General features: G+C 52.2%; 1 protein-coding gene across 1 annotated transcript; it reads right to left on the bottom strand.

The window, feature by feature from the left end:
• Positions 1-827: 827 nt before the first annotated feature.
• Positions 828-15,417, bottom strand: METTL26 (methyltransferase like 26). The gene is made up of 6 exons (XM_054041685.1): positions 15,126-15,417; positions 5,384-5,546; positions 4,473-4,532; positions 3,653-3,720; positions 2,899-2,977; positions 828-2,051 (listed from the first exon to the last, which is right to left on the bottom strand). Exons 1-6 carry the CDS (start codon positions 15,320-15,322, stop codon positions 2,004-2,006), a joined length of 615 nt encoding a protein of 204 aa, XP_053897660.1. The 5' UTR covers positions 15,323-15,417; the 3' UTR covers positions 828-2,003.
• Positions 15,418-15,740: the final 323 nt, after the last annotated feature.

The following is a 15,740-nucleotide window of genomic DNA, read 5'->3' as shown; positions in this document are numbered from 1 at the left end:
CTGGCCTGGGATGGAGCCACACTAGCCAGGAACCCTCAGAGCATGAGGGAGCCTCATTTCACTTACTACTGCCCTGGGCCAGGCTGGACCCAGCCTCGTGGAAGCAGGCTCCCGAGCCCCGTAGCAGCCCCAGCACATCGTGGCCTGTGCGCCCAAGCTGGGTTATAAAGCAGCTTTCAGACTCACCCAACAACGCCCTCGCAAGAAGCTGCTGTGAGGGTCCCTATTGCCTCTGCACCACCTCATGCAAGCTGCCCTGCACCAACCCAGGCATGTTCACGCCCATGGCTTGTAGACAGAACCTTCTGCATTAGCTGCTCTTCCTCAGCAGCATTATTCCCCCTTCCATGCTGGGGTCCCCTGGAAACAGCACCTCTGAGCAGCTGCTCATGGCCTCCACCCAGGAGGGTGGCTGGAGCTCCCCTCAGTGCTCACAATCTACCTGCTGCACAAAAGAGCAGGAAACCTACCCTAGGGGGCAAGGGGTGATGCCAGGAGCTGGGGTGAAGCCCTGCCTGCAGCCATCTCCCTCTACTCCCCAACATCACTGCATGCCCAGAAAATCCACATCCCCCTCTTGCCTCCTGGCAGCACCAGCCAATGGTGAAGACTCCCTGCATGACCTCTGAGCACCCAGAGTGCCCCCTCTCTCCCACCCCAGGGACCTTGAGTAAGCCTCGGGTTGGCTGGGGGTCAGGCTGCGTGAGTGAAATGCTTTGCCAGCCCTGGGGGTGGCTGCAGCTAACCCCCCCCCCCCCTTGGAAAACAAAGCCCTGTGTTAGACCTGGGCTGCAGAAACACACACTCTAGCCAACCTCATGCAGACATCAGCAAAAGCAACTTCTTTATTGTGCCAAAGGCCACATGATCCAGTGCAGCAGCCTCCTTGGAGGAACTGGTCTTCCCCCCGCCCCGCTTGAAACCCAAATCAATGCAGTGCCACACTCAAACGCTAGAGGGAGCCCCTGCCCCACACAACCTATAGCAACCATGCAGGACTTTTTTTTTTAAAGTACAGTAGCTAGGGTGAGATTCCCCACAGTGCCCATGTGATTTAGGAGCCAAATTCCCTTCAAGCAGTGATGGGACCTATACCCCTAAATCACATAGGCACTTTGGAAAAATCCCACCCCTATATTTTAGTCTCCGTTCACATTATGTCCTTGGCAGCCTAGCCTGGGATTGCTCACAAAGCGGGGGCTCGTGGGGGGGAGGGTGGAAGGCATTCACACTGGCCAACGAGCCAGCCTGCGGGTTGTTTCATGCTCCCCTTCCACACACAACTAGGCACGACAGCTCCTAGGGCCAGTCTATCAGGACCGGCGTACCTGAAGGTGAGGCCCCTAAATAAGTTGGTGTGGGGTCAGAGGCTCTTGCACCTGCTCAAGTCAATAGGAGCCGTGGGTGCTCAGCTCCTGAAACCAAGCCACTTAGTAGGTAGCCAAACGGCACTGCCGATTTTCGAACTCAGGGAACATACAGCTTGAGCAAAGAAAAATAAAGAACTGCAGAGTGTAACTAAAACGAGGCCGAGGCCCATGGGGGCTGTGGAACAGTCACCAAGAGAGATGGTTAGACTGGATCGACTGCAGAGGCTACGTCCCAGTGGGAGAGGTGACCCAAGCTGTGTATCCACTTAGGTGGCTTATTCCTCATCCAGTCCCCTCACCCCTTGGGGCATGACAATAGGCTGCTGTAGTTCTGTCAAGACCTGATCAGCTCAGATAGGTAGAAGCAAGCAGCGCAGATGAGCTTGCGATAGAGACCCTGGTTTTGTGGCCTCATCCCTGGAGGCTTTGGGGGGAGGGAGCGTGAGCTACATAGAATACAGCCCCTCCACCACACATTAGCAGCAGCATCCACATAAAGTCAGTCAGTATCAATCCCAGCGGTGCGTCTCCGGCAGGGCGTCTCCACAAAAAGACCCACAGAGCGCTATGGACACTGAAAAACCGTGAGGTGCAGTTCAGCAGGCAGCTGGCCCCTGGGGTGGGCTCTGCAGGTCACTGCTTGCGGAAAATGAGACACTTGTTGTTCGCAGGCATGTCCACCTAGAAGCACAAAGCCAAAGTTAGAGCTCTGCAGCAGCACCAAGAGGCCTGTTTGCCAGGCAGCCTGGCTCCAGCTCGCTGTGTACAAGCGCTAGAGCGCCAAAGGCCATCAATGCTTGGGAGGAGGAAATGGGAAGACTCCAGCCCCAGCCTCTCCAGCAGAAGGCGCTGGAGGGAACGCAGAGGGAGCTCGCAGCTATGCCAGCCTCAGCCTCTCCAGCAGGAAGCACTGCAGGGAATGATGTGGGCACATTGGATGCAGGGGGAGCTCACAGTTGCTCTGGCCCTAACCCTCCTATGATCAAATCACACCAGACCTCTGCTACACCCACAAAAGCACTGGAGAGAGGCCAGCCCTCCATCACCAACCAGATTCTGCTATGGGCAGGGGGAGCACTGCAGGTGGACCTGGTTCATATCATTCCCTTGTGCCCCAGGGCCCAAAAGGGAACGGACTCAGACTTTTGCTGCAGAGAAGGAATGGTGCTTCCCCTACACAGCTATGAAGTGAGGGGCCAGAGAACACAGCTGGCTGTGGGAGGGAACTATCTGCAGACACCAGTGCGAGTGGCGCTCCTACTGCGGTGCTGCCTGGTCCTGGGTTCTAATCCTGTCCCAGGAGCCGGGCCTGTTCCCAGTGTTAGAAGTGCCACCTTAGGCCAAGCCGTAAAGCAGGACCCGGTCTGCCCAGCTCTGGCAGGGGAACCCCAAGGCGTGCTTTGAAGGGTGGACAATCCCACACTCCTAGCAATATCCCCCTGTATGTGGGATCCCAGGCCCCTGTTGGGCTCTCACTCAGGCCAATTGGTATATGGGAAGCCAGTGCAGTGCAGCTCTGGGCACCCACCATCCTCTCCAGACACAGCCCGTTGGCCTCGGCCAGCTGCTGCAGCAGAGCCGTGTCCCGAAGGCCCCAGGCCGGGTTTCTGCCAAGGAGAGAGAGCAAACATTTGGCAAACATGTCATTCCCACCACATGGGCCCCCACAGTGCTGAGGGCTCTCGGACTCTGGGGTTCAGAGGCAGCCCCTCCCCCACTAAGGGGGCTAGGACAGCGGCAGCCCCGGGGATCCAGACGCCCTCAGGAGATCCTGTCTGGGGTTCTTGCCCAGGACTGGGGTCGCCCCCAGAATGCACCAGCCATGGCATGGCGGCTGGATGAGCACTGGAAGAGGAGTATTGTGGGTAATGTTTTCAGCCCCTCGGTCAATCAGTGGCTGGAGCAGACTCAAAGGCATGAGGACAAAACCAGCCAAGGTGCCGCATGCTGCCTATGATGGGGCAAGGCTGTGCCCTGTGAAATATGGGGGTGCAGTGGGCCCACCCAAGGAAGCAGCCTTCCCTTTAGGGGTGGAGACCCAGCTGCATAACAGACTGTGGATGGGGCAGGGGACTGGCTGGGTCTAAGCTGGTGGAAGGCCAGTTCTCCAACCCTGCCCCACTTCCCAGGCAACTGGGACCTAGATCTTTGCAGATGCCTGCTGAGTCTGGGTCCCCGTCCATGTCAAAGAGCGCCTGCCCTGTGGCCACAGGGCATCTGGGCCGTTAGATCCCTTTGGCCCAGCCCCTCTCCCTCCCAACACCCGAGCCAAGCTCTCCTACCTCTGCCTCAGGCAGCAGTCGAAGTCTACATTGCTCTGCGGGCTGATCTGTCCGTTGATGGCATAGGGCTGAGGGGACAGGATGTAAAGGGATTCATTACAGAGCCAACTCAAGGCATGCACCAGCGTCCCAGATGCCACAGACTGGGCGCGATTTCCCAATGGGTCAGGCTTGGACCCAGCCCCCACCCCACCCCACTCCTAAACACCGCAGGGGAGAAATTAGAGAGCTGAGATGGAAACACACCAAGGTCAGCAGACAGACCTGGACCCATGAACCACCCAGGCCAATATGGTCCGGGTGAAGCACTGCCTGCCAGACCACACCCCAGATGTGTACGTAAGGGGGGAGGATGGTGGGGATTTTGCTCACACGAGGGGACAAGCTCCTGAGATGAGGGGATGGAAGCAGAGCGTTCAAGTCTAAGCAGGGGGGAATCTTGTGTTCCAACTAGGACATGTGTGTAAAACCTTGTGGGAGCCATCAAACGTACAAACCAGAAAGCAGAAACTGTGAGCAGGGCCACCTATGCTGAAGTACCTGGGCCGGAAAGGGAGGCTGCCCAGGGCTCAGCACACACTCAGGGCCAGATTTTCAGAAGTGCTCAGCACCCAGCGTGCCAATCCAGCCCCCAGTGGCTCTAGCTTAACCCCTCACTGGCTGTGCCCAGCTAACAAACAGACTCGCCCCCTGACCCAGACACACAGCACCCATTGCGTTCATTCCACCCGCCCCTTGGGGCTCTAACACCCGCTGGACTGCTGGCACACAGAGCGTCCAAGCCCAGCTGGGCTGTGCCCACAGAGGGACCATTGCTTACCCCATAGGTGATCAGAATAGCTTTGGGTTTCAGCAGCTTCCCTGCTCCTTTGAACAAACCCTAGGGAAACAGAAACGCAATAAAGGATGGAGCCCCCAGGTGCAAGAAACTGGGTGCATGCCAAGTGTGCAATGGCTGGGCCTCTCCCAGCGCCCACTAGGGGCAGACAGTGACCACCTTTTCCCTCATTTCCATGGCTGATCGTGTTCCTCCCCAACCTGCCCCTCAGCGTCCCAGCACGTGACTCTGGGCGTGAGCCAGCTCCAGTATTCCTAGTGTGGCACAAGGGGCCCTCTCACCCTTACGAAGCGGATGCTAAACCAAAAAATAAAAATGGCTCCACCTGTCCCGTCTGGTTCCAGCATCGGAGAGAAGGATTCTCAGCTTGTTTGCTGGTACATATTGCGTGCCCCATCACAGCCCATTTGTGAGCATACACAGAGGTTTGTAAGTGATCTGAGACCATGGAGCCACAAGGGGGTGGGGATATCTAGAATCAGTTCAAGCTCATTCGCTCTCATTCTAACATGGGACTGGGAGTGAGGACCATAGGCAGGTTACTTCAGATGCCACATAATTCAGTTTCCCCATCTGTCCAAGGGGATAAAAGCACTGCCCTGCTCCCAGGGTTAGTGAGACTGAGTTCATCAATGTCTGTAAAATGCTCTGGGATCTAGGACAGGAATTAGAAGGGATAATATCAGGGAATAAGCATCTATAATCCACTAGATGGCACCACAGCTCTTCAGAATATTGGTTACCCAAAGCTAAGATTCAGGAAAGGCCAGCTGAGATGCCAGGCAGCTAGAGCATGACTATACTCTGTGGGCAGAGACCGTCTGCCCAGCCCAACGGGGTCCAGGGAATTCCCACAGCCCCAGGCAAAGGGTCAGGGAAGGAAGGGCCCTCACCTCAGTGCACCTCATCTCAGAGATGTGCATCATGTTTATGTTGACGATGAGATCCAGCGTGTTGGGCCTCATGCCACCCCATGTCTCCCAGCTCTGGGATGAGTCCAGGAAAATCGGTGGCCTCACGTTCCTGACTCTCAGCGCCGCAATGAACGCAGAGATGCTGCAGGGGGAAAAAGGAGAGCGCCTGCTTGATAGGCACGCCAGACCCAAGCACTGCAAAAGTACCAGTTCCCAGCCACAGAACCAGCACATGCCACTCCCATTCCAGGGGAGCACCTGCCTTCTTTCATCCAGCAGGGTGCAATCTAACCCAGGACTGCCATCAGCACTATTATATCAGTGACTGAGCTCCCAGGGCCCCATGGTGCTAATGCTGTACAGACACACTGTAAGAGACAGCCCCATAGAGCTCACCATCTGCATCACTGACTGAGAAGAGAGTCAGCTAGCCCCAGCTGGGATGGTGGGGGTTGGGCCAGGGCCAGCACTGGAGTCAGGGGAACAAAGTTGGGCCAAACCCGAGTGCTTCTGCAAATGCAAATCCCACCCCTAACCTCTGTGTCACTGGGGAAGCAACCCTGCAGCTCAGCAAGGAGTTCTCGGGCAGGGGCTGGAGCTGGTTAGATAACTAGAGACCTTTGCACTCCAGGACTTCTTTCCCCAGCATGGAATTCCCTTCCTGCTGTTGATTAGGAAAACAGGCCCCACTTCCCTAGCTGTCCCCTCTCATAGGCGTTGTTATTATGAAGACCAGCCACTCTCTCTCCCTTTGCCATAGAGCCTCCTCCAGGCCCCCAGGTTAAAGCGGAGCTCTCTCCTTCCAGCCTCCCATTCAGGTCACTCTCTTTCATAATCCTGCGCAGAAAGTTTAACCTATTGTTAAATCCAGGGCGGACTGCTGTGGAAATTGCACCCCAGCCCCCTCTCTCCAGCAGCTGCGGGCAGATCACTTCCTCTGTTCTAAAAAGGAGCTTCTAACAGAGTGCCTCACGTTTTGGGTTTCCAATTAGGAGTAAACGAAGGGGCAGATTTCCAGAGACTCTGGGTACCCCAATCTCCTGCTGAAGTTAATAATGAAACTGCAGCAGCTCAGCACTTCTGAAAATCACCACCAGACACCCCACAACCAAGGCACTCTAAAGGTGGGGTGTCTAAACTCCTTGGTCTCGTTTTGGAGCAGGGACTCTCTCTTACTGTGCAAATGTCCTGAGCCTAGCACAACAGAGTCCTGAGCTTGGTTGGGGCCTTCAGTCACTACAGTAACAGAAAACCTGTTTGTATGTAAAAGGGGGCATCAGACGATGTAGTTAGCAACCTCTCCAGGGTGTTGTGAGGAATACTTAATTTTGCAAAGCAATTTCAAAATGCAAGATGTGCTATAAGTGCTGAAATGCGTCTCTAAAAAGAGCACCCAGGGTCCCTGCATTTGTGGCTCAATGGCCCACACAGCCCATGTCTTCAGCCTATGAGTGAAATAACGGTTTTTCTACCTGTCAGCCCTGCACTCTCAGCCTGGGCTCTGAGAGTCAAGCTGAGTTCTTGCTGGTGTGTGGCAGGGCTAGCAGGAGCAGGTTGCTGATTTATAGCAGATGCATCTGATAACAAACAACATATAACAAAAGGTCTCGCCACTGATAAGATGTGAATACAGCTTAAGGGGAGAACCAGGATAGATAAAAATCAATTATTAAAAAAAAAATCGGATTTTTTTGATAAAATGCTTTTTGAGGAAAAAACCTAGCTCAGTGGTTTGAGCATTGGTCTGCTAAACCCAGGGTTGTGAGTTCAATCCTTGAGGGGGCCACTTAGGGATTTGGGGCAAAATCAGTACTTGGTCCTGCTAGTGAAGGCAGGGGGCTGGACTTGATGACCTTTCAAGGTCCCTTCCAGTTCTAGGAGAGAGGATATCTCCATTTATTTATTTAAGATACATTATAGCTCAAAGATATCTCATCACGGAATAGGGATTATAAATTCTAATTCTATAGTATGAGACAATATATTCATGTAATGTTTAAGAAAAGTTTTGTAAATGAGTTCCAGTAGTTCATGGATTAGGGACCCAATTTTATGGGGTTCCAGGGTCTTCTGTATAGATTATTTAGGTTAATCTTTCTATCTACCCAACGGGACTCAGTGCTCAGTCTAGAAGATACCATCAGAGATGCTTAATTTTGCAGTTCTCAAACTGTAGATTTGTGTCTCCAGAGATAACACGCTTGTTAACAGCAAAAATGTTTTTAAATACATAATATATAGAGGTGAGAAATAACAGACCTCAACCCTATTGTCCCTCTGCACATTTGAGTACACAGAGTCAATCCCTTACCTCTCGCTAAAAGTGCAAAGTTTCAAAAAGTTCAATGAATAGAAGACTGTTGGGGGCGGAATAGATCTATACAAGGAGAAGAAGTCTGGAGATAAATGTGAGAAGGGAGGGACAGGCAGTAGAAACAAAAGTGAAACTGTTTGAGCAGCATATTCCAGAAGTCTTGAGGTCTTTCTGAGTGTAGCCTTCATTGATTTGAGATCTACCATATCATTCTCTCACTAGAAGGGAAAAGCAATAATGGTAGCAAGCCGTAAAAGAGACCCAGTTTGGGAATATTTTAATGAAGTTCCTCTACAGGTAAGACAGGTATGCGTGCAAAATGCAAACAGTGCAACAAAGAAATGCAAGGCCTGGTTGCCCAAATGAAACAACATCATGAGACCCGTTCCTTCTCAGGAGGAAGCTGCGTTGAAGATGATGAAAGGAACATGTCTGAACATGCAGGATCTTCAGATTGGTAAACTTTTTTATTTCATACATCTCTCTTAAGGACTGCAGTGCTCATTTGATGCACCCCCTAGCAAAAGACTTCAGTGTTCCAGAAATAAAGGCTAATGCTGTTGAAATTGCAAAATACTTCTGTAACAACCACTTTGCAACAGTTGCTCTGAAAAAAGTGTGAGTAGGGTTACCATATTTAACAAATAAAAAAAGAGGACCCTCCACGGGGCCCTGGCCCCGCCCATTCCCCACCCCAGCCCCGCCCAACTCCGCCCCTTCCCCGCCCTGACTCCGCCCCCTCCTCCCTCCCACTCCCAGCCGCACGAAAAGGGCTGCCCGAGCGCTACCGGCTTTGCCGGGCAGCCTCCAGACCCTGCGCCCGCGCCCGGCGCTTCCCCAGCACAGCTGGAGCCAGGGAGGGGAAGCGCCCAGCCGGGGGCGCAGGGTCTGGAGGCTGCCCGGCAAACCGTGAAGCCGGTAGCGCTTGGGCTTCGGGCAGCCCCTATGCCTCCGGACCCTGTGCCCCCGGCCGGGCACTTCCCCTCCCAGGCTCCGGTGGCGCAGGGTCCGGAGGCATGGGGGCTGCCCAAAGCCCGTAGTGCTCAGTTCTTAAACAGAGCCAAAGAGTCAGGGGAGGAGCAGAGCCGCCACGTCCGGAGGCTCTGCTCCTCCCCTGACTCTTCGGCTCTGTTTAAGAGCCGAGCTGCCCGAGCGCTACCGGCTTCGGGCAGCCCGCACACCTCTGGACCCTGCGCCGCCGGAGCCCGGGAGGGGAAGTGCCCGGCCGGCGGCTGGGGCCCGGAGGCAAGGGGGCTGCCTGAAGCCCATAGCGCTCAGGCAGCTCTGCTCTTAAACAGAGCCGAAGAGTCAGGGGAGGAGCAGAGCAGCCGCGGGAGCGGAAGTGCCCGGCCGGCATTTTCCCGGACATGTTCGGCTTTTTGGCAATTCCCCCCGGATGGGGGTTTGATTGCCGAAAAGCCGGACATGTCCGGGAAAAAACGGACGTATGGTAACCCTAAGTGTGAGGAACCAAGCTAACTCTCTCACAAGACGTGCGATGGAACTCAGTAGTGGACTGTTTTGAGCACTATATCAAGAACTGGCCCAATCTGATGACAGGTTGTGAACAAAATCATGAAAAAATAAATGGCACCGTCACAGCCAAAGTTCTCAACATTGGGCTTAAGAGAAATGTTGAACACATGCTGAGTACCCTGAAGCCTGTTTCTGTAGCCTTGAACAAAATGCAGGGAAATAGCTGTTTTATTGCTGACGCTGTTGAAATTTGGAAGGAACTAAGTGAGATCTTAAAAAGAGAAATATGCAATGACAGAGTTAAATTACAAGCATTAAAAAAACGAATTGGGACAAGCACTATCTCCAGCTCATTTTCTTGCAAATATTCTCAATACTTGGTACCAGGGTCAAACCTTAACTGCTGAAGAAGAGGAGTTGGCTAAGACATGGACCATCAGCAATCATCCCTCCATAATGCCAACTATAATAAACTTCAGAGCTAAGGGTGAACCATTCAAGAAATATATGTTTGCTGATGATGTTTTAAAGAAAGTCACACAAGTGAACTGGTGGAAGTCACTTAAGCACTTGGATTCAGAGACCATTGAAGTGATAATCTCACTTTTAAAAGCAGTAGATTCTTCTGCCAGTGTAGAAAGAATATTTTCTTCCCTTGGACTAATTCAGTCCAAACTGAGAAATCGTTTGGGACCTGAAAAGCAGGAAAGCTTGTTTTTCTTTTCCAGATTATGAACAATCAGGAAAATGAAGGTGAAGACGACTGAGTTAGCTGCAGAAGTCAATATCTGAAGTTTCTCATGTTGACCAGACTGACAGTCGATTTAATTTTGTTTTTTTTTTTAAATATTTCATTTAACTATTTTAGTTAAAAAGAATTTTAACAAAAACCAACCTGATTTTAAAAAACTTGAATATTTAACTAAATTAAAAAAATCATATGCTTGTTTTATTAAAATATTATATGTTTGCTGTTGAAGAAAAAAAATCCAGAATATATATTGTTGTTGTTTTAGTTAAATAAAACAATTTAACTGTCTGTCTGGTGATGTTTTCCTCCTAATACAGCATGGCAAGAAAATCCTCCAAATATTAATGTTTAACCTGTTGAATTGGAGATATTTATGAAGCCCTTGGGAGGTGAACTATCTGCTTCAATTACCTTTGGTAAATGAAATAACCAAACAATCATTTGTTTTCTGATATAGCTGTAAAACTAATCTGAAAAGTTTTCAAAATAAATCACTTAAAAAAATGTATCGTGTGTACCTTCTAAAAATGAAACCTACATCTATCTCTGAGTTGTGAAGAATATGTATTAAGGTTATAACAACCAACAAGAATGCACTTTTATGTAGAAATCCATGATTAAATTGAGTCTTCCTGATTAGTGATTTAAATAATGATTTAAATCAAATCCACCCTGGGGAGAACCTTTAAAAAGAAAAGGGAAATAGTCTGAACGAATACAACAGCCTTGCAGCACCATGCTTGGAAAGTTAAGAGTCAGGCCAGCCAGAACAAGGGGGAGAGGCAAATTCTAGAATCAAGAGGCTACTGCTGAAGACACTCCGATCTCAGCTTTTTATGGGGCAAACCTAGAGGCTCTCAAGATGAGCACATCAGTTGTCCTCTGACAGCAGGAGAGGGGTCCTCTTTACAGAAGACATGTACCAAACCGTGAAGAAATGCATAGCCATAGCCAGCGATTTAGCTCATGGAATAGACACTAGGAGCAGGTCAATTTTAGACCATTGCTTGCTAGATCACCTTTTAAATGGGAACACATCCCAGCTCTCTGCATCAGGGGAGACAGAACAGCCACACAAGGGGCTTGAGTGTCGCAGTCAATCTTATTTGTAGTATGACAGCACCTTGAAGCCCTGATCAAGGTTGAGGGCCCATTGTGCCAGGTGGTGTACACACACCATAGCACCAAAGAGTTTACAGTCTAAATAGAGATGACTGATGGAAGAATGATTCTTGTCCTTATCTTACAGAAGGGGCACAGAGAGATTAAGGGACACCCACCAGGGCCCACGTGGAGCTTGTGGCAAAGCCCGTCTTCCCAAGCCAGTCCTTTAACCCCAAGAACGTCTTTGTTATAGACCATTCTGGGAGGGTACAGGAAAGCCCAGTGCTTTGTGCCAACAGACAGGAACACATCGGAGCAAGGAGGGGGATTTAAAACAGAAAGCCAAGGAGCCTGCTGGGCTGGCCACGCCAGTGGGTGGCCACGGGGATGACCTACCTGCCCATCGACATAATGCCCATTTTCCACTCTGTCCCTCCCAATCCCCCTGCTCGGCCAATGAGGTCTGGAGGACTTTGCCTGTTTTACACCCTAAGGTTCTCATTGGCCACCGCCCTGCCCCATCCCCAGTGTCCTCATTTACACCAGATAATTTACACTCACTTTGCATTAATGCAAATGGTGATCTGAGGCCAGGGACAGCACTTCAGAAAAACTAGAGGTGGGGTGGAGTTGGGCCGGCATACAGAGCATTCAATGTGATTCTGCGATATCCTGCAAAGCTGGGTCTGGGGGTGGAAAGCAGAAGACAGAGACCTGTGAAAATTGGAGGGGGCAATCCAAGGTCTTGGGGGGAAAGCAGAGGTATCTTCCCTTTGAACATAACAACCCTGCAACAGGTGCAAGGTGATGGTGAATCCGGTCTTCTGTGTCTCTGCCTCTTACTACCAGGCCCGGGAAGGTATGACACAGACCCCCCCGCACTGCAGGTTACAAATACACAGGAGACCCTAGCCCCGCACTCTGACAGCCCATACATGGGCCTTCCAGCCACTGATTCACAGCAACGAGGCCCTGCGCCACAAAAGCCGCGGGGAAGCCAGTCCTGAACGGACTCAGCTCTGTGCTTGGTCTGATGCCAGTAGCTGGGAGTCACTGCAGTGTCCCTCTGTTCCCCAAGTGGCAGTTCCAGCACAGGCACTACAACTGCCAAAACCAGTCACCAGGCTGAGACTGTCTAGACAAGAGGGCACAGACCGAAGAGGAGCATGCAAATCTCCCATTGCAACCATGGCAACGGGGAGACTTTGAAGCCTGGTAACTCCAATTCTGACAGACTCGGAATTTCAATCAAGAGCAGGCTGGCTGGAAGTGAGGGGAGAGTTTAAACCAGTATCAAGACATTTAAAATGGCCAAATTCCACACATAGGCTTCAAGATGTGCACTTTTAAACTGACACCCAGCGCTGCTGAGAGGGAAGGTGAACCAGGCCGGTGTGTTAAGGGTTTCAGAGGAGGTTTGGCAAAAGGGTGAAGAGAAAATTTCCTAAAGTGCATTTTCAAACATAGATTCTTTTCCCTGGATGTAAACAGGAAAGGGCTTTGGGGGTCATAGTGGATCACAAGCTAAATATGACTCAACAGTGTAACACTGTTGCACAAAAAGCAAACATAATTCTGGGATGTATTAGCAGGACTGTTGTAAGCAAGGTACAAGAAGTAACTCTTACACTCTAATTAGACCTTAATTCATTATTCCCATTTTACAGATGGGGAAACTAAGCCACAGGTGGGTGAAGTAATTTGCCCAAGGTCACCCATGAGACCAGGGGCAGAGTCAGGAACTGAACCCAATCTCCTAAATCCCAGTCCAGTGCTCTACATATTAGTCCACACTCCTCAAACAATGCAGTGGTAGTAGGTGGTTTCCAACCAGATCTTCATGCAGCCTGGCAGCACATTTTCATCAGACTCCCCACTCCACTGAGCAAGGAAAGCACTCATTAAAAAGTGGAGGGTGCAATGCTCTGGGTAACAAGGTCAAAGCCACCCTAGTGGAGCCTGCTGTTCACCCTAGCCATAGTTGCAATGCAGTGACCCTGGGGGTGGGGGGAATGATGCAATTCTCTGCTTAATACAGTGTAACAAGTTATTGTTTGCAAGTGCACTTTATTACTCTAGTATTGTTATGAAGGTAACAATCATGGGGAAATCAGGGTCCATCTCTCACTAATATGAGAACATTTGGCTTTTTTCATATCCGGTACACTTTGCATGACACTTCATCTCATGACACTTCAGAACACCTGTGGGACATTATTAATTAGACCCCCATTTTACAGATGGGAAAATGGGGAAAACAAGATTGATATCAACTTTTTTTTGGTTAAGTGCCCCCAGGTTTTGCGTGCCCCATGTGAGACACCTGAAAAAACAGGCTAAGGGTTTCTCAGTCCAGGCAGGCAAAAATCAGTGGCAGCTTTTGAAAATCTTAACCCAAGGGACTTGCCTGTCAGTGCAGACCTAGGAGCTTCTGGCTCCCAGATCTGTGTTCTGACCACTAGGCTAAACCTCTCTCAATGTAATTAGTTACATCAGGGGTCGGCAACCTACGGCACGCAAGCCAATTTTGAATGGCTACCTGCCCGGTGAGAGGAGGAGGAGGAGGGGCGGAGGGACCGGAAAGCGGCATGCTGGGGGAAGAAGCAGGGGAGGGGGGAAGCTTGGCTGCCACAGGACCAAGCTTCTGCCTCCTGCCTCCGCAGGGGAGTCCCGGCCCCCCACCCCTCTCAGCCTCCCAGCCCACCACTCTCTCCTGCGGGGGCAGGAGGCAGAAGCTTGGTCCTGCGGCAGCCAAGCTTCCCCCCTCTCCCGCTTTTTCCCCCAGCGTGGTGCATTCCGGCCCCTCCTCCTCTCCCTCCCGGTGATGGCCCTTGTGACAGGGAGGGGGAGCGGAGCAGAGCTGAGCACAGCATGCTCGCTGCTCCGTAGAGCAGGCAGAAAGGGGTAGGGACGGGGCTTGGGGAAGGGGGTGGAACAGGGCATACCCCTTCCAGCCCCCTGCCATGAGCCACTCATGGCAGGGGGCTGGGAGCACCCCCACGAGCCGAGCACCCCAGCCCTCTGCCCTGCACCCCCCACACCCAGCCTTCTGCCCTGCACCCCCCACACACCCCAGCCTTCTGCCCTGACCTCGAGTCCCCAACACCCAGCCTTCTGCCCTGCACCTCCACACACCCCCAGCCCTCTGCCCTGACCTCAAGTCCCCCCAACACCCAGCCTTCTGCCCTGCACCTCCACACACCCCCAGCCCTCTGCCCTGACCTCGAGTCCCCCCAACACCCAGTTTTCTGCCCTGCTCCTCCACACACACCCCAGCCCTCTGCCCTGACCTCAAGTCCCCAACACCCAGCCTTCTGCCCTGCACCTCCACACACCCCCAGCCCTCTGCCCTGACCTCAAGTCCCCCCAACACCCAACCTTCTGCCCTGCACCTCCACACACACCCCAGACTTAGAGAGAGACCTTCTAAAAAATGTTAACATGTATTACGGGCACGCGAAACCTTAAATTAAAGTGAATAAATGAAGACTCAGCACACCACTTCTGAAAGGTTGCCTACCCCTGAGTTACATTATTGGGATTGATCTGTGAAGACTGTGAATGGGATGGGGATTTTGACTGCAAGCAGCTTGAAATATATTCTATTGTTTTGATTTGGAACTGAAGTCTGAGCAACGCCGAGAAATCTTCCTGACTGGTTTCTGGGGTTGGTGTAGATTAGTTTCCTTATTAAGCACATCCTCGTGAAAGGGATAAGTTAGTCAAAAATGCAAACGGTAAAATAACAATAAAAAACTTTAAATCAGACAAGAAGCCCAGCTCCAATAACCACCTCTACTGCCAAGCAAAGGGACACCTGGAGCAGGAATCTTTATGGATCTGGTTTCTGGATGCAATTAAGCTTGAATCAGACCAGAAATCCACAGGAGTGGAGTCACAAAGTTGTCACATGAGCAACCCCGCCACCAACTCCACAGACCCGCACTGGATGGCAGTGTGACACCCACAACCGGGGCAGGCCCCGTGACACCCACACCTGGCCACCCACACGCCCCCCCCCCAGCTCTCCCCGGGCTCGGAGGCGGCGAGTCCCGCCGGTGGCAGCTCGCCCCCACCTCTCGAGGCATTTGGGGTCCACGTCGGAGGGCTGCCAGAGCAGGTTGGGCAGCGCCCGGGCGCAATGCACCGCGTGCTGCCCCGAGCCCGACGCCACCTCCAGCAGCCGCACCTCGGCCGCGCTGGGGCTCACATAGTCTCGCAGCACCCGCAGGATGGGCTCCTTGTTCCGCTCCGCCGCCGCTGCCACGATCATGCTGCGAGGGGCGGACCCTGGGAACCGGCGCCGCCGCAGCCCCAGCGCCAGGAAAGCTCGTCTGCTCCACACCGCGGCGGCGGAGCCGGCCAAGGTGCGCAGGGCATGCTGGGAGTTGTAGTCCCGACGAGTGCAGCAGCCCAGGGAAGGTAGCGGCAAGGTCAGAGCAAGACTACAAATCCCAGAATGCATCAGTCCAGGTTCTCTGTCCCGCCCCCCCGCCTTAAAGTGACCGCAGCCAATTTCTCATGAGGAGATGATGGGGGTGGGGGGTGTTATAAAATGGTTGGGGGGGGAGAGTTTTAGTGCAAATGCCCTCTAGGGGAGGGACATAATCCTGCCCCACTCCGGGTCTGCAAGGGGAGCTCCCCAACCCTCCAGCCCTTGCTTGAAAAGACAACCCCACAAAGGAAAAAGG

The sequence above is a fragment of the Malaclemys terrapin genome, chromosome 10 (genome assembly GCF_027887155.1).
Source record: "Malaclemys terrapin pileata isolate rMalTer1 chromosome 10, rMalTer1.hap1, whole genome shotgun sequence".
Taxonomy (NCBI): domain Eukaryota; kingdom Metazoa; phylum Chordata; order Testudines; family Emydidae; genus Malaclemys; species Malaclemys terrapin.
The sequence above is the reverse complement of the archived record's forward strand: the minus strand, read 5'-3'. Positions and strand labels throughout refer to the sequence as shown.

What these genes read in the sequence shown, in the direction of transcription:
- METTL26 (XM_054041685.1), bottom strand. Translation starts at nt 15,322, where the DNA reads ATGATCGTGGCAGCGGCGGCGGAGCGGAACAAGGAGCCCATCCTGCGG. An exon ending in GACTGCTGCCTGAGGCAGAG is followed by an intron (nt 2,978 to 3,652) that starts GTAGGAGAGCTT and finishes TCTCCTTGGCAG; the next exon opens with AAACCCGGCCTGGGGCCTTC. An exon ending in GGCTGTGTCTGGAGAGGATG is followed by an intron (nt 2,052 to 2,898) that starts GTGGGTGCCCAG and finishes TTGTGCTTCTAG; the next exon opens with GTGGACATGCCTGCGAACAA.